This window comes from Phalaenopsis equestris, unplaced genomic scaffold, assembly GCF_001263595.1.
Source record: "Phalaenopsis equestris unplaced genomic scaffold, ASM126359v1 Scaffold000121, whole genome shotgun sequence".
NCBI classification, from domain to species: Eukaryota; Viridiplantae; Streptophyta; class Magnoliopsida; order Asparagales; family Orchidaceae; genus Phalaenopsis; species Phalaenopsis equestris.
Window position 1 is genome coordinate 1,391,523 of NW_018164563.1, and position 21,236 is coordinate 1,412,758.

Sequence of the window (21,236 nt, forward strand, 5' to 3'; positions counted from 1 at the left end):
AGCTGACGTGTGCTCTACTGCTCTGTATTTTTATAACTTTATTATTTATTTATTTATTATTTTTTTTATTTTTACTCCTAACCATTGGGCTGTCAAAAAAATTTGTTGTTCGCATATTTGACTTGTTAAGTGACTCGTGTTTAATCCATTTGTTAGTCAAGTGAGTAACACGAATAAATTTTTTGAGCTTGAGTTATAAATTAGCCGAACACAAGCAAATGTTTGTGTTCTTGTTAAGCCCGTTTTAACTTGAAATAATTAAATAATTAAATGATAATATTTATTTATATCATTTTTATATTGATTTTTATACTTATATTAAAAAAATACATGTATAAGAGATTTGGGTGATATAAATCAAAATAATTAAGTTTAGACGTTAGATATGTAAATAGTTAGGATTTGGTTGGTATGTATTTAAATGTCCAAAAGAAAAAATACAATATAAGAGATTTGGGTGATATAAATAAAAATAATTAAATTTAGACGTTAGATATGTAAATAGTTAGGATTTGATTGGTATGTATTTAAATGTCCAAAAGAAAAAATACAAGTCTAAGCCCAATTCTATCTCACGTTAGGGCTATCAAAAAAGCTTGTTTGTGAACTCTTTGTATTTTGTTCATTAACTAGCTCGTGTTCTCATTATTCGTTAAATAAACAAGCTGAACATGAACAAAAATAAATTTTAACAAGCCAAACACGAATAAGTCTTGGGTTGGCTCAAGCTCTGCTCGTTTACACACCTAACACATTGATGTCCCTAATAACTAAATTTTGATTTGAATATTCCCAACTTTTTTTTTTTTGCATTAGAAAATCTATAAAAATAGAGATTAAGCATTATGTAATTTTTTTTGCATTATGCATTAAGATCCCCACATTAGGGTTGTAAATGAACTAGTTTACCCAATGAACAACCCAATTTTAGCATGATTAATACTAGATCAAGTTGGTTTGAATTAGTAAATAAATAAGTTGGAACATTTTTAAAGACTTGAATATTAAATGAATTAAATTTAAACACGGTCTTTTTCACTTATTTATGTTTATGAACAAATTTGTTTGTTGTTCAATAAGTACTTTGTTAAATGATAGATATTAAGAGCAATTTTACTTATATTATAATTGATATATTATTTTTAAAAAAAAATTAATTAAGTGAAATTTGTTTAATTATGCATTTAATAATTATATATTATAATTTAATATCAATTATATTTTAAGAATATTTTTTATTATATATTTATTCTATTAATATTAACTTATTCAATAACCCTAATTATTATTTAATATATCATTATCCATCATATTCAATCTATCATATATTTAATATTATATTATCATTGTTTCAAAATATAATTTCTATTTTCGATTATATAATCACATTAATTGTGTAATTTCATATATTCTTAAAAAATTTTCCACTTTCTCAGACCATATGAAGTTTGCTCTACACTTAGTAATCATGGCCTTCTTTCCCCCCCTTTAATAGTTCTAACTCGTTTGTTTGCTCCTAATCATGGCCTTCTTTCCCCCCCCCCCTTTAATAGTTCTAACTCGTTTGTTTGCTCATTATCTATGTAAGTATTCATAATTCTTTTAGCCTTTTAAATTAATGTATTTTTTATTAGTGAATATTGATGTAATCTAAATTTAAGTTGTTTTCCTCCTTTAAATACTATTTTTTTCTTCTCTATTTATTACGACTTTATGCTTTTGGGGTTTGTTTTTGTGACATTTTGCATATTATAGTGGTTGAATGCACGTTGTGAAGTCAAAGCATGAAAGGGCAAGTTGTTGGAATGGTGTAATTTATACAACTATGCGGTGTAATTATCTGACGATTCCATGGAGTTTTGTCTGACATAACTAAAGCATGAAAGGGCAAGTTGTTGGAATGGCGTAATTACACCACTATGCGGTGTAATTATATGGCGATTCCATGGAGTTTTGTCCAACATAGTTACGCCAAGCCTTGGCGTAGCTATTTCAAACTATGATGTAACTACACCGAATACTAGCGTAGCTACGCCATGGTCCATCTAGTGCAATTTTGATAACCTATTCAAAGATAGTTTAGGTGAGTTCTATATAAGGAGGTGCATTGGAACACCCTAGGTGAGTTTTTTTGTTTTTTGCAATACTTCGAAGGTTTCTTTCACCAATAGTTGAAATTTCAAATTCAAACACTAGGGATTTATCCCTTCTCTCTTTTGGTAGAAAGCTTCCAGGGCTCTTTTCCTTGGAGTTTAATGAGTTTGTTTGTGAGAGAGAGATATTGAGGGTTGCGTTTGAGGGAGATCGTGGAGTGATTTTATTATAAGGCAAAGACATGGTGTATTGTGAAGAACATTAGGTTTAGTTGTAAATTTGTGTACTTTCTTGCACCTGTTTCTTCAGTTTGCAATGAAATCTTTCATGTTTTTGCTACGTTATGTCCTTGTAGCTAATAGTTTTTCATGCTCTTGTGATGTAAGGGAACGGTTTTTCTCGTTGTTTTTATCGTGAGTTTTTCTACTTTAACGTTTTATGTGTCTTTTCTTTTCATAAGTTGATGTGTCAATCTTTTGATTACCGTTTACTCATGATCTGACCAATTAGAAAGTTAAAACCCCTCATGATTTAGCACTCATAACTACTGACTAGAAGAATGATTAGGTTAATACTCAATAGCCTGGTGAAATATATATTTTGTCATTAGGAAAGTACAACCTATATAGAGGATCGAACGAATTTTATGAAAGTTGTATGATTAAGTCCCTCCTAACTGTAATATAATATCCAAATTTTTTTATGACCTAGACATAGGTTGCAGAGTATTTTCTCTCTACTTGTAAATTATCACGTAGGGGAACTCACAAAGAAAATATCGAGAGAACATTTTGTTGATGTCATAAGAGCACAAGCTTCATTAACTCTGAAGAACTCAAAGTTGCTCCATATATTTTGCATGACTACCATATTTGTTTAATGTTTTTTTTTTCCTGTTTTGCTGCTATTTTTATGATTGGATTGTCGTAATTTCCATTTCGATCACTTTAAACTAGATGTAACGGTTTAGTAAACTAGAACTTCACCTTCGTGAGATCGATAAGTAAACTCTTTATCTATATATTACATGATTGAAATGTATACTTGCGTGATTGACCGATTATGTCACAGTAATTTATGGCATCAAAATGCATATAAGTTAATGAATTTATTTTTTTTTTCATTTTTAATAAACTAGTTTATTAGTACATATTTATTTTAATTAATTGAAAAAAATATATTATTGTATTTACTCTATATAAAGTACTTATATACTAATTTCAAATTTATTCATCGTTTTGTTTGTTTCGATTCATAAAGTTATTTATTAATAACTTATATGAAAAATAATGCACTTCTTGAAAATTTTAATTTATTGAGTAAACTAATTGATATACTCATTCAATTAATATAAATAACTCAAATTCAAATTAAGTAGGATTATTAAAAAATTTAAACAACTACGAACATTCATTTAAATGCTTGACTCAAACCCGAGCCAAAGATGAACAACACCTATATTATGACGAACCCAATTCCAATCCAATGCATGCTTGGCTTAACTTGGCTCTATTATAGTATTACCTTAATATATAAAGAGTTGAAAAATAGCACATATCCAAAAACTGAAAGATCATATTACTTTAGAAACTTAGATAAACAAAATAAAATAGTCTTTCCCAAGCTTAAATAAATTCATTAGATTTAAACTAAGATTCTAATAGCTTGTCCTTCCTCAAACTTATATAAGGTGATAATACAAGGCATTAATGTAGTTGAAGATTGTCTCATAAAGTAATGCAAAGAGGGGATAATGTCAATAAAACAAAGGGAGGGTTTCAAGACATTGTCAAGTCCATCACTTTCCTTACATCTAATGTAATTGGCAAGTGTTGTTGACTTTTAATTATTAGTAGCATATCTCCAAAATTGGTACGTGCCAAATTTAAAATTATGGATTTTAGTAAACATGTCATCAATAGTAACATTAGGTGGATGTCATCAATAAATGAACATTAGAGCATATTAATAGAATGCATGCATCTTAAGACATTGGTCAAGAGAAGGGTAAGTGATTGTTGAATATTTTTAAAAGTAATCAAAACAATAGCGGTTATGAATCATGGGTAATTTGATTATAAGTGTAAAAAATAAGAATTGATGTTAATGTTTAGATTTTGAAGGATAATGTAATCCCTATTTTGAATTATAAATGATTATTTCTCATTCTTATTGACAATAAAAGCTCCCAATGGTTGATTGATAATAAGCCTAGGTTGACAGGCAAGGTCAATAAACCATAACTTGGTTGGACCATTGGTTAACATCCAATAACCAAGGTGTCATGACGACCAACAGTGCTAATGAAATGTCTTATTTGTACAAGAAACTTGTCACCTGGGAGCCATTGGCACCACAACTATAAGAAAGTTGATAGTTTTAAATTTGGATGTTTGAATCATATAAAATAAAATTTTAGAATGTTGATGATACTTTATTATTAATAGAACTGTAACGATCGGGTGTAATATTTGTATGTTTATGTGTCATGATGCATGTGTGAATCATGAAAATTATAAAAGACACGGTGATTAAATTTACAATTGGTGAAAAAATAATGAAAAAAACTTTTTAATGTTGTGTTAAAATATTATTTTATGTCGACTGAGATCTAATGTCTTGATTTTGTTATGACTTTGAAACTTATTGATGCCATGATAGTTTTTTGATATTTACATGTTCAAATATTCTATGTTAATATGTGTATTTATAGATTTGGGCAGTTCGATTGGCGATAAATTGAAACACTTAACTTTAGTTATATATAAAAATAAAACAAATCATTTCTTTAGAATTATATAAAAAAAAAAATTAGATTTGTTACTTTAGCTCCATGGTGGATGAACTAAAAATTAAATCAAATAGATCATCATGAAAATGTAACCAAGGACATTGCATAAACATCATATTAACATTTTTGTTTGTTTTTAAATAGAATCACCTTACATTTGCTAATTTTTTAATATTATATTGATTATTTGATGGTATTTAAATAAAGAAAAAGGAAAATTTCAAACTTATGAGTGCTGATTTTTAACATATATGTAAGATCATGTTCAAGGTCTTCGATCATTCTTAGTCAAAAAAACTTGACTACGAGTACAAATAGTGTAATAAAAGAAATGTGATTGTGCTCGGCATAGACCAAGCCAATGGGGGAAGTCCAAGCAATATTGGAATCTAGTAACATATGCATGACTAAACCGTCAAGAAAGAGCGAAATTAAGAAACAAATCAAAATTTCATTATGCATAAGAAAATGGTGCCATATGGTATATCAAAATTGTATGTAACTTCCTTAAAAAATTATGAAATACTAAGTCACTTGGTTAAATAGGGCAAGGGTCAACTAATCTATCAAATAATGTAAGTAAACTGAGTAGTTAAGTGTAGTATAGGACTTGAACAAAATTAGTTAAGCCCTACAAGGCTACAACATGTTACAATATTAACACCATGTCATGAGTGCAACATGCATATGATTAATAAGACATAGTACTTGAAAAGTTAGTTAATCTAAGTTGACTAAAGTTCACCAAAATTTGACCAAAACATGTAAGTGTTTGCAAAATATTTTAAACTAGATTTAGCAAATTGAACTAAATTAAATAAAATTTAATTCAACATATTTTAAATTTAATAAAATAATCTAAAGTATTGATAAGAAATATTCACAATTATTAAATATTGAAATCATAAAAATTCAAAATAATATATATATATATATATGTAGAAATAAAATTAATTTTTAAATTTAGATATTGATGTTTTGAAAACTCAAACTTAAAAAAAAAAAATTAAACTCAATAGGTTTGAAAGTTAAACTATTTAATACTTTTTATATATATATAATTATCACCCAAAGGGCGAAAAATAGAAAAACTATCACATAATTGAAAATAATTAAAATATTTGAGATATTATATTTGGCCTTTGAGAATTCAAATTAAGAATTGGTAATCAATATTAAGATAAATTTTGTATTTTTCATTATTATGAAGAGAGTTTTTTAAAAATAAAATTATTTAACTTGATTTTATACTCGCTCAATGCATATGAAACTAAGAACATATACTTATGTGCTTTCAAAAATCATTCCTAAATTGTCATAGATTTTTTTTAATTACCTGATATTTTATTATAGTTATCATCAATGGTATATTGTTCATACAAAAATACTAAATAGTATTGAAAAACTCTCTATTATATGGAGAAGATTTGCATCAACTCAAAATGATGCTTAGAGTGAAAACCATGTATGAAGCAAGAAAAATATTGCATGAAAATGAATTATTTGATGATAGGAAAATTGAAAACTAGGATTTTTTAAATGAAAAATATAAAATATATGAGGATAAGAAAATTAAAATTAAAAATAATTATAAAACATTTCTTTCAAAGTATATACGCTCTAATTTTTTTTTTTAATTTTGGACTTTTTTATATTTTTCAAAAGTGAAAATTTAATTTTATTTATTTTAAATATATTAAAATTAACTTTTAAAAATTAAAATAATTTGAAGAGGTTTTCTGAATGTATCATATGCACTTCATAATTCTCTTAGATCTTTTAGTTTTATACATTCATCTTAGGATTTTAATAGTGAAATATTTGTTAAAATGCCTAAATTTCCAATCAATGTTTACCAGGCTTTAAGAAAATTATCATTTTTAAAGAATATTCCTTTGAGATGCCATCATTTTACATTCATTTAAATATAAAATGTTGCATAATTAATAATTAAAAATTAAAAATGGAAAATTGCATATCAATAGATGGGAAAGATTTCCCACCAAATGTACATGCTATGCTCTAATTTTGGTCAAAATTTCATTCAATGTAGTTTGATTTGAATGTACATTAAAATCCTAAGAAATGCCTTTAAAATTAACTAGTGTTAATATCAATCATTAAATCTTAGTTAAATAAGTTCCAACACTATGGCAAAACTATCTTATTTCCCTTGCTGAAGACAGGGGAACTCAATAAAAATTCTATCTTTCTAGAGAAATGAAGTAAATAAATTCAACGGAAGGCTAGAGAGGACTTGGGATTGTCAAGTAATGAGCTTATCTCATCTCATTGTTACCCTAATACTTCCATAAACAAAAACTACCTATGGGTTTATAAGGTTTTAAAGATTCTTATTTTCATAGCCACTTCAAACTCAAATGAATTTCTCAAAACCCATGGCTTGTAGTTATGAGGAATTCACTCAAGTTAAATAGAGGAATATATTTAAATTAATTTGATTAAATTAACTTATTTGATTTAAAAGTTTATTTGGCTTAAATTTGGTTAAACATGGCCAAATGAAATAATTAGCCCAATCAATGGGAAATTATGGATAAGTTATTTATAACTGATCAACTAATTTTTTCTAAGCTTTTAAGAACAATAAGTTCGAAAAAATTGGTGGATTTGATCCTGTGGGTCATAATAGTTCATTACTGTTTGGATTCAAAAGTCTAATCAAGTTACAAGAAAGGTTTAATTTGGTACTATATGGTTATCTCTAACCAATTAGAATCTATTATATTCCATAGATTAGCCAATATTATTTATTAAACTTGGTGGATTTGATCATGTGGGTCATATTAGTTCATTACTGTTTGGGTTCAAAAGTCTAATCAAGTTACAAGAACGATTTAATTTGGTGCTATATGGTTATCTCTAACCAATTAGATTCTATTATATTCCATAGATTAGCCAATATTATTTATTTTAAAAATAGGATTTAGTTCAAGTTGACCTAATTAGATCTTATTGGGTCATTCTAGGGTTCAAGTGGGTCTAATCTAATCCAATGATCAACTATGAGCAACTAACCTATATTTTTGTGATATAAACCTTATTAGTGTTGTTTGATTGGATAATTGGACCATTTGACTACAAATCACCTAAGAAGCTTATGGTTTATCAATTTGGATCCTCTTTAATGACTATGCTATTGGGTCATTCTAGGGTTCAAATGGGTCTAATCTAGTCCAATGATCAACTAACCTATATTTTTGTGATATAAACCCCATTAGTGCTATTTGATTGAATAATTGGATCATTTGACTACAAATCACCTAAGAAGCTGATGGTTTATCAATTTGGATCCTCTTTAATGACTATGACAACTTCATGACTCCTAAATTTTAATTCATTTTGAATGAATGAAATAACATTTTAAAATCACTATTTTTTGTTGTTTTACTTTTGTAGTTGTTACTTTTACTTTTCTTCATTAATTGTTGCTTTGCTTCCTTAATATACTATTGTTATGATTTTTATTAATGAAAAATAGTATTTATTTTCTTTTGCTTGATTGTCTTGTTAATAATTACTTGTTCATTAACTTTTTCATTGCAAGTATAAAGTGGATATAAATCAATCTGAGGAAAGTGCCAAAAATGGTCCCTCAACTATTTAACAGAGAGTTATTTTAATCCCTGAATATTAAAACGTGTCGAATTAGTCCCCAACTATTTTAAGAGGGCTCAAATTAGTCCCGCCATTTAAAAAAAAAATGGATTTAGGGTGTTAAAATCAGAGTGCTTTTAGAATTATGTTTTTATTAGGATGTCATGATCCAAAATTCAAGAATTTAATTGTTAGGTGTGAGCTTTTGTTAATGTATTCGATGATTTTTGTTTATTTATTTATTTATTTATGATTCAAGGATTTTTCTTTTAGCCATTCTTGTTATAATTTAGAATATTTAGCTTGAAGTGACTTTTTATATGAAAATGTAACAATTTTATTTTATACACTACAATAGGAGCAAGTTTTGTCAAAGTTTGAAGTGAATATATATATATATATATATATATTCTTTAAATATGAAAAATCACATAGATCTCGTAATGGTTTGTTTAGTGGTGGTGGTTGATTGAAGTTATAAATTGTTTTTTTTTAATATGTTATCATATTTGTAGATGCAGTTAGAAAATATGGGTTTAAACTCTACAATTGTATTGAAATTTCTTAAAAACACATTTTATTAACTCAAACATTTTCTTAACTCGAAGTCATTATTATTTAAAATATGTTATTTATATATATTAAGTGGGACCTAAGACACAACTCATTGTATATTAATTCGGGCATGCAATTTGTTTATGCATATTTTTAAACAACTAGCTAGTAGTAATATAAAATAAAAATGTCTTTAATTTCATCAGTAATATATAATTACTCAAAAGTTGTTATAATTATAAAAAATATTAATAAAATTACATTAATATCCCTTGAAGATTGTAGGTAGTACTTACTTATTTGAAACTTTTTAAATAATCATATTTAAACAAATAACTAATGTACTTGCTTATTTGAAACTTTTTAAATAATCATATTTAAACAAATCTTATTATGTTGGTTATATTTAAATATCCATAATTACGTGATACATATCCAACATCTATATTCTTGAATTTTGGCCCATGACCTCCTAAAAAACATAACTAAAAAATACCACTATTTTCAACACCATAAACCCCAATTTTAGATTTTTATTTTTATTTTTATGGAGCGACTACTTCAACCCCTCTTAAAATAGTACTAATTTGACACTTCTTAGAAGTCAAAGACTAAAATCCCTTATCTTTAAATAGTTGAGGGATCATTTTGACACTTTTCTCAAATTAATTTTGACTTTAGGGACCATTTTGACACTTTTCTCAAGTTATTTTTAACTTCTAAAACTTGTTTCAAGCTGAGTTCACTTTTTCAATCACATGTCCTTGCCTAGGAATGCCACATTTACTATAATAGTAGTTGCGCAAGCCCATGAATACAACAACAACAACAACAACAAAGCCTTAACCATGAATACAACAACAACAACAACAAAGCCTAATCCCACTACATGGGGTCAGATACATGAATCCTTTTTCTCCATTGCGTCCTATTTAGTGTCATATTTTCATTTAGTTCTAGTAAATTAAGATCATTTTTAATACAATAAGCCCAAATCTTCCTAGGTCTACCTCTGTCTTTCTTAACACAAGTCGAATCTAAAACATCTACTCTCCTAATCGGATCATCAGATGGTCGACGTTTAATGTGACCAAACCATCTAAGACGAATTTCTAAATATTTAATCAATTTTGAATAATATAATAACTCTTTTTTGTTGCTCAAGTTCTCAATATTTAATGTATTTTGAATGAAGGAACAACTCCTCTTTTACTCTTAATTAGTTTTGAATATGAACCCTCATAAATTTAGAGAAAAAAAAAACAATAAAAAAGTTCAAGAGAGTTGAAATCATAAGGATTGCATTCAAAACCATTTTCCATCCATTTTCCTCCAAGCTCACTAATACGACAACTAAGATCTTAGTGGAGTCGCCTACATGAATCATTTTACCCCATTGTGCCTTATTGAGTGTCATATTTTTATTTAAATCTAATATATTAAAATCATTTATGACTTAAAGGATTCATGTCATGATTTTTTAATAAAAAATTTACGGTGGCTAACGGTAACCTAACGCAACCCTCTATTTTTCACATACAAGACTTGGGACCCTACATGACAGTGTTTCTCTAGGCTCACTAATGTGAAAACAAGAGAAAAAAAACATGACAATAGAAATCGTTACTTATTCAAGTATTCACCAACAAGAAAAACAACAACAAATCCTTAATCCCACTACGTGGAGTCGGCTACATGAATCCTTTTTCTCCATTGCATCCTAAGGGGAAAAAAAAAAGTCAAGTTTTAGACTTCAGAGAATTTCAATAATCTGAACCAAAGACTCAAAAAGTCTTCAAACTTCATACCAACCACCAACCAGTTCTTTAGCCATAGCAACCAAGCACACCACCAACCACTACACAACCATACAGATGATTCCACACCATCACTTGCATAATGAGCTAAAAATGAAAATCTGTAACACATCTAGAAATTGTCAAGGAACACAACACCTTAAAACTCAACCTAACATTATAACTTACAAAATGTACCAAGACAAACCTATAAAAGTAACACTTTATAGCATTACATATTCACATCATACGGTATCCGATTGTGCCAAAACGTTCGCCTCAACGTTGCCGAATCGATTGACAATGTCCGGCTTCTCTGGCCTCAGAGACGGATGAATATATGCAGCATAGACAGAATCCAGATTGAGGATTTCCTTTGTATCCTTGCATGCCATCTCCAAAGGAGTATTAGAGAAAGATGGATAGAAGCGCTTGTTGCATGTGTAAGCAAAGATGAATGATAATATGATAAGAGGAATCATTCCGGGAGCATAGTAGAATTTCTTCAAACCCAAATAGCCAAGCATTAACACTTGGAAGATGATTAAAGAAGCTAGGATTCGTGCATGCATGTGAGGCCACATGCGCCCGTAGCTCTCATATGAAGGAACATAGACATTCAATGCCTGTATATAGAGAGAGAAATGTTCTAAAATCATTATTAAATTTTAAATGTCAATTTTTAAAATACATTTTGATGCATCCCCCACCATTCATTAATTAATCATGATGTAATTCAACATGAACATAATTCTATTTTTCATAAGTTTCATTCAAACTTCAAGCAACCAACAATCTAGATTTGGGTTTGCAATTTAAATTTTGATTTGAGTCTTAAGATCTTGAAATTGTAAGGTTTGGGCTTGACAATTAGAGACTGAAAATGGGAATTTGATTTCGGATTTGGGGTTTGGATTGGATTTGAGTTTGACCTGTTATAGCACATGCCCAAACATTCAAACTCTAATCTTCATTTGTTAGATTTTTAACAAGTGATACTTACATAATCCCTCTGTAATATAATCACTTCTAGATTAATTTTTCCTACTGTTAATATACTAATTCGAAAATTATATATGAAATTTCACCAAATTAGAAGCTCAGACCTAGTTTTTTATGGTCAAATTATACATTTTACCGGTAATAAAATCTTATACTATATTTTAAAAACTAAAGGTACTTACCATCTGTCTTAGGAAAAAAATTTAGATACAGAGTCCGGACGTAGCTCTACGTCCGGCTTCAATCCCACAAAGCCAAGTGTATTGTAATAACCTTATTGGTTATGCTACTTCTTATCCTCTGTCTTAGAACCCCCCACTCTTCTAATAACTAATTATTCTCTACCATCAATCATAACAGGAGGTCAAAGCCATATAAGTAGTTATGGTATGTAGTACCTGATTGCGTGCAATAAGCCAACCAAGGCCAAAGTAAATAACACCAAAGGGAATAATTATGGGAGATATTACTGAATAACAAAAGACCACTATCATGATAAGCATGTTGCCAGGAACTCTAGTAGCATAACCAAAGTCTCCAGGAGCCCAAGCTTCCTTCACTTCAGCTTCAGTTTTACACAGATATTTCTTCTTGAGATGGAATATTATGAGAGGGACCAGGCGAGAAAGCTCCAGACCAAACCCTACAAAGAATCTGCAGCACAGGGAACACATTGAATTAAAAGATATTTCATAATATCTTATACTTTATGTACTTCACAAATAAATGTTTAGAATCTTACTGCAGAGCAACATATGTCACAAAAAAGGTTGCATTTGGAGGCAAACTGTCTGCCAATAAATTCACAATTTTCTTTGGTTCTTTGGCGATGATCTTCAAAGAAGCAAACAATGTCCCACCTACTGTAACTCCAAGAAAGACATTAAATACACTGAAATAGAAATACTTTCCAGATGCAGCCCTGATCACATGGCCCTGAGAAGGGATTCCTTCCGCTTTCGATAGGAATAGAAGAAAAGCTGGTAAGAATGCTAAGAATATGATGAGAGCAAGCTGAGGAAGATAAGCTTCCAAGATTGTCTTAACTGCTTTCTGGTCAACAATTACCTTCAAGAAGGGGAGGTATCTCCTCAAGTTCTGTAGGGTTGTAAATGCAGATATTGCGGCTATCGGAATCATGTAAAAAACTATTGTCAGAAAAACAATAGCATAGACACCATACTGTCTTATCAGCCTTGTATAAAGCTTCTTATTTAAATTATTCCAAACCAACTGTCGCGGTTCGGGTGCTTCTGTAACAGTCCAAGTATCCACCATTTGAGCATGAAGGGTTTGGGAGGCTGAAACTGCAGCTGGTCTGCTGCTGAAGAAGATCAAAGCAGCAGCTTGCTGTTTATCTTCTATGGTTTTTTTCTGTTCAATCTCTGATTTTGCAGCTAACTCAGTAATCTTCTCATTGCAGTAGTTGATGGTGTCCACCTTTTTACCAATAAGACCAAGGAAGCCAGTTTTGTTAGTTGGCCTGGTTCCCTCTGGATTGCTTGTGGTTTTAGATTCTGCAAAAATCACTTCTGCCCGAGCAAGCTTCTTTTTGTAGCCTTCCAGCTTTACCCATATTTTATTTGCCTAAAGAACACAGATTTAAATGATCAATCGCCCAATTCCATGAAGTTACAGTAATAGCAACAGTGAAGAAATCTAAATCAATGATAGTAACATCAGGAAAGTACCTGTTTATTGTCTGTGACCACCATGGACTTGTAGAATGAATCTGGATGGAGTGCTTTAAAATAGGAGTCTACCTGTTCTTTCCTGCTTACATGTTGAGGATCTGTAGGGATATCCCTTACTAAAACCGTGTAATCTTCGGGTCTCACTACTGGAGTTGATCTGGTTGCAACTCTTAGATCAGACACATGCTTGTAGGATTTCCACAACACATAGAAAGTCACAAATGAGACCCAGTAGTTTGCCAGAAAAAATGCCCACAATCTTGAACTTTTGGCCTGTAAGGTTTAGTGAAACACAGAATTTATAGTAAGAAAAAAGAATATGTTCCAATGAAGCCTAGATGTCCTGCTCTTATAGAGAAGATCTTGATGCATTCTTCTTGGAGCAAGTTCATAAAAAATTGCATCTATTTGTAAAATACTATTGGGATCCAAAAGGAAAAAAAGAAAAAAAAGGCACTAAAATATGCGCAAACAAGTGATAAAGTTTTATGATTTATGCTTACAAAACTGTATATAGCCAAAGAAATAAGGTGCTTATCATTTTCACAAGCATATCAACTCCACGCATAACATATTGAGACCATTGGTCCAAGCAATGATTTTGGCTACAAGATTCCAATTAAGCTCAAAGATTCAGAGGGAGGTCTTATCCTTAGCATACAAGGAAGACTGCACCTAGACAAATCTTTTTCATGAGCCAAATTTTGATTGGTATTGTTGTAACATACTCATGGCTCCTAGGCTTCTTTTGCAATCTCAATACTTCAGTTTTTTCTCCTCTCATCATCCTGCTCTTTTACAAAGAGGAGAAATCCAAACACAAATTAAAAAAAAAAAAAGGGAGGGGGGAGGGGGGGGCATCCACTCAACAATTAAGGGTCCGTTGGCATCAATTTTGTTTATTTTATTTTTACTTTTCAAGACATTTTTGATTGGTATACTTCTTATATATATATAAACTTATTTTCAAAACACCTAAAAAGATTTTGAGTGTTTTTTAAACCACCACCTCAATCAAATATGTTAAAATTTAAATCAAAGCACGAAAAAAAAAAAATCTCATAAAGACCCCAAGACAGCTTGTGCACTCATTCTTCGAGTGCTTCATAGGTTTTGACAACATTTATAGTATGCTTATCGAATACTAATATGGGGTTTAGATCTTAAATTATTTATAAATTTGATATATGCCAAATTCCTTGTGACTTTGAATCTTAATCATTGTTAAAATATTGATAGTTTATCACTTTTCTTGTGAGATTTTAAATTTTGTTGACTATTATATTATTGTTTGTAATGAAATAAGCATATTATATTATTTTTGCAAAGGCAACTAATCTTTGCTAAAGCTGAGAATTGACAACCAATAAATTATGATTTTTTTTTTCAGTTGTGCATTTCATCTTAGGTCACATTAATAAATCCTAAAACCTAAGAGGTGGTTGGGGATCACTTTTGTTTTATATTTTATAGTTTATATTTTCCTTTTGTTTTATTTATGTTTTGATTTGAAACGAAATATATTCGGCATATTTGATTAAGATAAGTTTGTTTTTCAAAATACTCAAAATATCTAAAAGTTGTTATGTTACGAGTATTTCAAGATGTTAATTTATTTTTAGAAATAAAAAATAAAACAAGTAAAAAATACATTACAAACACGGTTTTTAAAAACATAAGAAAAATGAAAAAAAAGAAAACAAAATGGACACCAAACAAGCCTTAAGATGTCTCATATCATTTTTACTTCCAATATTATAATTCAAAGATCACACCATGCATGATAAATATAATTAATTATGCAACATAGTAAGTAATAATGTAACACACCTAACAACATTGCATAGTCATTTTGTAGCACACCATACTACTGATACATATCACCAAATTGACACACAAATCGCAATCTGAAATATCTTATTTAAGCTTCTTAATTTTCCATGGAAACATAAGCATCAACACAAAAGAGATCCATCAAGGAGGTGGCATGAAAAGCTTACGTGAACATTTCCCATAGCCAACTTATCAAGATTGTTGAAGGTGGCATTACTGTTGCTCTCAGCAAGGGTCTTATTAGCATGATCAGTTACAGCAATAGGAAGAAGAACTGGAAGAAGTACTAAGCCAGACAAGACAAATATTCCAAGCACTGCATCACCAAACAAATCTATTTGAGTAAAAAAATTATACTAGAATATCCAGATACATCATAATTTTTTTGACAAGTGTCCTTGATTTCAGGCGCCGCATATTACCTCACAAAAAAAAAAATCTATTTAACAATATAATTAAACTATTAGATAAATAGAACAAAAGTGTTAGACAGAACAACTAAAGTATTAAACATTCACAATACAGTTTTTTTTGTAATGATTACACATATAAATTGTTTAATAGGTTGGCTGTAATATCTAATAGTTTAAATATATTTATCGAATAATTTAGGTATACTATTTAATGATTTAGTTGTATCGATAGGTGAAACATAACTTATGAAAACTAAGAACCATAAAAATGAATCCATCGAGATACAAAAGATATTAGAATATCCTGGAAAATTCTTTTTCATTGAGTTATTAATATCACCAAGTAGAAAGTATCGAGCCTATCAACATATATCATATTGTTTTACGTTAAATTTTTTTTTTTTTTTATGACTGAAGCTAATAGGAATAAGTCCTACAAGAATAAACAAATGCAAAATTGCTATGAAATATCAAGCAAGGCAAAAAAGTGACAAGATCTTTCACTTTGGCTATTCTTTTTCAAAGGAAGGTTTGAATTCGAGCCCTCTCAATCCCACACCCACTCCAGAAGACAACTTCAACAGCACAAGCATTAAAACTTTAACTAGTGTCTACGAATACATAACAGCCAGCTTGATGAATACAAGCTACTTCATAATGCTTCTAAAAGAGTTGGTGAGCGCAACATAAATGAGTAGGTAGAGGTAAGTATTTAAATGATATATTAAATAGGATAGAAGCTTAATGTCACCTCCCAAAAGAGCCCTTAAGGGTGGTGGGCAGCCCAGGACTTAAATACTACTTTTCGGCAGTACATCTAGCCGATGTGGGACTATTTGTCCGTGACATTCTCCTCCACCAAATCACGTGACGCCCTCGTCACGGATCGACGGTCTCACTGAACCATGGAGAGTCCACACACCTGATAGGCAGTAGTCTGCTCTAATACCACTTGTCACATCCCAAAAGAGCCTTTACGGGTGGTGGGCAACCCAGGACTTAAATACTGTTTTTCGGCCCTACACCTAGCCGATGTGAGACTATTTGTCCGTGACATTAAGCTTCCTTTTTCCTCTGTTTTAATCCAACAAATAACGGTACAATTTTTCCCTCAAAACAAGCACATAATCACGAGCATAGCCCAAAGTTGGCTACCAAGAAGAAGGAAAATATGCTTTGAAATTTCATCTCGAAGACAAACTCATATTACTCTCAAAGGATAAAATAAAGACAACAATCACAGTTCTCTAGCATTATCATATGCTTAAATATACAGCTAGTTGAAATTTCAATCATAGGGCAATAGGTGAAAACAATAGATTTGTGTGTGTGTGTGTGTGTGTGTGTGTGTGTGTGTGTACAATATCAAATATTGGCACCAAAAAATTAAAAGCATGCCCAATCTTCGAGGCGCCAAAGTTTTTAGGAGCTGTTTGAGATCATTTTTTATTTTCTTCTAATATATTTTTACTTGAAATAAAACATATTTTGTATGTTATAAAACATTTAGTTATTTTTAAAAACACTCCAAACAACTTATAGATGTTTTTTTTTATTTTTTTAAAAAATACGCTAATTTTCTTTTGAAAACAAAAATTAAAAATATATAAAAAATGCAGCAAACAAACATTTAAAAAAATGTTTTTAAATAAAATAAAAACAAAAAAACAAAATATAAAAGTGATTCCAAATTAGCACTAAATTTTAGTTTCATTTTTTTTAAATATAAAACCCCAAATAAAATGACACTATTGTTCCCTGATCCATATTGCAACGTTCATCAACAATTTAAAAACTTCAGAAGTCTTCTACACCATAAGATGGAAGGCTTTTAGAGTTAAAAAGAGTCATAACCTCTCAATTCAATTAAAATAGTGGTTGTTTGAGATCACTTTTGATTTTTTTTATTTTTATTTTGTTATGTTATATTTTTACTTGAAATAAAAAAATATTTGGCATGTTATAAAATATTCACTTATTTCTAAAAACACCCTGAACAACTTATAGATGTTTTTAATTTTTTCTTTAAATAGGCTAATTTACTTTTGAAAATAAAAAATAAAAACATACAAAAAATGCAGTAAACAAACATGTTAAATTTTTTTTCAAATAAAATAAAATTGATCCCGAACAAGCCCTTAGTTTTAATTTCATTTTTTAAAGTATAAAACCCCAAATAAAATGACATTATTGTTCCTTAATCTACATCACAACGTTTATCAAAAACTTAAAAACTTCAGAAGTCTTCTACACCATAAGATGGAAGGCTTTTAGAATTTAAAAAGAATCATAACATCTCAATTCAATTAAATGCATACACAATAAAATTTTTTTCAAATAAAATAAAAATCAAATAGCAAAAAATAAAATTGATCCCGAACAAGCCCTTAGTTTTAATTTCATTTTTTAAAGTATAAAACCCCAAATAAAATGACATTATTGTTCCTTAATCTACATCACAACGTTTATCAAAAACTTAAAAACTTCAGAAGTCTTCTACACCATAAGATGGAAGGCTTTTAGAATTTAAAAAGAATCATAACATCTCAATTCAATTAAATGCATACACAACAACAGAACCAGATAGGAGTTTAAAAAGTGAACAATTCAGATTCAATCACTCCATTTACATTCCATTACTTCAGAAACTGTAAGAAAGGATAAAGAAATTTCTATAAAGAAAGAAAGACAAATGAAAAGGCACACTTTAATAAAATCAAATATCTCCATTAAAAAAAAAAGCTAAAATGGTGTGCAATCTTGAAGATTTCAACTTTAAACGCATCCTAACTTTGCTTTCATTTTCAATTTTTTTTTCTAAAGAGAAATGCGTCTTCACTTTTCCTTTTCCTTTTCCTTTTCCTTTTCCTTTTCCTTTTCCTTTTCCTTTTCCTTTTCCTTTTCCTTTTCCTTTTCCTTTTCCTTTTCCTTTTCCTTTTCCTTTTTCTTTTCTTTTCTGGACGCTGAGAGAAAAATCCTTATGCAAATGACAAACCCCAACCACCCACCAAGTTTCAATTCTTTGAAAAACGATCAGTTTCAATAACATCACATAACAGAGTGAAGATTCTTGTCTTCGAATCATGGAATCCAAACAGAAAAAAACAAAAAAAGGGAGAAAATGATAGAAGAGAAATCAAACCAGAGCTCAGGAAAACCAAATAGACAGCAGCATCAACACCAGCGGCTGCAACGATATCGGCCTCCGAAGCAGCAAAGGCCTGTTGAATCCAAGCCACAGGACTCCTCGAACGCCGCTCCCCCTCCCATGGATCAAGCCCCCTCAAGATTCTGTTCGGAAAATACACCACCTGGTTCCCCGGCTTCCGCGACAGCCATGTAAAGACCATCATCAGCAGCACGAAGATCACGAAGGAGGTCCCCAGCGACGTCAAGAAGGAACTGAAGTCCATCTTTTCCTCTTCTCCTTCACCTCAGTGCAACTGTTGGGACTCTTCAACAGGGTAAAGAGGGGAAAGAAGGGATTTTTAGAGCAGGGGAAAAGGAGATGCGTAAATGCGATTAAGCGTGGATGTCGATGGGAGAGGCGAGGAGCGGCAGAAGCAGGAGGGTAAGGAGGATTGCAGAGCTCTGCATTAAATGACATTTGTACCCTCTCATAACGGTCAAATTTTGGCTTTACGGAGAAAAAAAGTGGATGGTAAAGATGTGAATTAACGTTTTTACCCTCGTGTGGGTCCACCCAGTTAATTTCTCTGGGTAAATTTAAATTTGCTCGCATGCGACGGAGAGGCATAGAGGTATGGGGGAGGTTCCAAGGTTTGGCTTTGTTATGACTCCATCAAAATAGCAATCATTGATGGGAGTGGTTCAAGTAACTTATAATTTTGGGACAATTACATATAGATCATTTAAAATATTAAAATTTATAAATTAATCCTCCAAATAATTTATTTATACGTATGAGATCAAATTATTGAGAATTTGATAAAAATGAAAAATGTCGGTCGGGTTTTACCATAAATTTTAATAATTAAGTGTAATTTTGAAAATAATCATTGATGGGAGTGGTTCAAGTTACTTATAATTTACGTATGAGATCAAATTATTGAGAATTTGATAAAAATGAAAAATGTCGGTCGGGTTTTACCATAAATTTTAATAATTAAGTGTAATTTTGAAAAATGGATGAAACATAAATTTGAATAAGCATAATATTAAATGGGAAAGCATACATACCACATGATTCTTATGTGTTCACATATCCATAGCCTAAATTTAATATTTGATATTTTTAACATTTTGGAATCATAAACCTATGCATAAAAATACATATTTCACTTCGTGAATGTGATACTTTTTTTAATATGATGTTAATGATTCGAGCTGTATGCAAGTAAATATGAATGCTTACATGTTAGATATACAAATGCAGAATAATTATTTGGTATATATATGAGTGCCCCTTTTAAATATTAGAGAAATTCATGTATATAACAACAAACACTCCTCAAATTTATATGTTTATATTTATAGCATTTAGTTGTCATAAATCAATACATAAAAAATTGTATCTCAATTTTAAAAATTAATAATATTGATGTTTAAGATTTGAGGATTGTACATATGAATTTCAAAAGAGAACTAAAACAATTGAATGAATTAAAATATATATATATATATATATATATATATAATGTATTAAAATTTCTCACACTTAAATTAGGAAAATAGAAAATTATAAATCTAAACTCATTTAAAATCTCCACCACTATTTCCTAAAGTCGAAGAAGACTCTGCTGCAATATAATGGCTTAAATTTGGGAGAAATTCAATATATGCCTCAGTATGGAGTTCAACAGACGATACACACTAGTAACATAGAGTGTGATGAAAATTTTAAACACAACTTTTAAACTAAATTTCAAGAGCCACAACGGGTTTAAAATATGTTTTTTAGTCACAAGCCATGTACAAATTGTTATAAATAATAAGCACTGATAAAGAAAAATAATGAATATTATAGTTTAGAAATACAATATTTATTATTAATGACCAAATAAATAATAATAATGATTGATGAAAAGAATGGAAAGGTAGTAATTGTAGAAATAAAATGAATCAAACTCAAAATAAATATGCATAAAAATATGACAATATAGTTTTAAAAATATTAAATGAAAGATTACCAGCGAAAAATATACTCTAATTATGATGGTCCACTAAGTACATCAATAGAACCAATTATAGAAACATTTAACATGAGTTTACTTTGATAATTTAATCCCATAAATCACTCATACTTATTAAAGCATAAATAAGAGGATACTAAAGTATGCATCATGAACAAAAAAAAGGCATCATTTACTACATATTACCAAGCTATGATTGTTGTCGAATTATTTTGCTAAAACTAATTAAAAAATGTCCAATACTTTAAGGTGATTTATGGTATGATGATGTTCATGATTATCTGCAT

General features: G+C 29.7%; 1 protein-coding gene across 1 annotated transcript; it reads right to left on the minus strand.

The window, feature by feature from the left end:
* Positions 1-10,832: 10,832 nt before the first annotated feature.
* LOC110021074 (CSC1-like protein ERD4) lies at positions 10,833-19,523 on the minus strand. The gene is made up of 6 exons (XM_020719406.1): positions 18,939-19,523; positions 15,551-15,699; positions 13,548-13,823; positions 12,599-13,443; positions 12,255-12,510; positions 10,833-11,480 (listed from the first exon to the last, which is right to left on the minus strand). The coding sequence occupies exons 1-6, from the start codon at positions 19,207-19,209 to the stop codon at positions 11,100-11,102; spliced, it is 2,178 nt and encodes a 725-aa protein (XP_020575065.1). The 5' UTR covers positions 19,210-19,523; the 3' UTR covers positions 10,833-11,099.
* Positions 19,524-21,236: the final 1,713 nt, after the last annotated feature.

Bases quoted from the DNA above. Each gene is read 5' to 3' on its own strand.
- LOC110021074 (XM_020719406.1), bottom strand. From the start codon at position 19,209: ATGGACTTCAGTTCCTTCTTGACGTCGCTGGGGACCTCCTTCGTGATC. The intron at 12,511-12,598 runs GTAAGATTCTAA...CCTGTGCTGCAG, and splicing joins GTGACATATGTTGCTCTGCA to ATTCTTTGTAGGGTTTGGTC. The intron at 11,481-12,254 runs GTACTACATACC...CTCTATATACAG, and splicing joins GGCTTATTGCACGCAATCAG to GCATTGAATGTCTATGTTCC.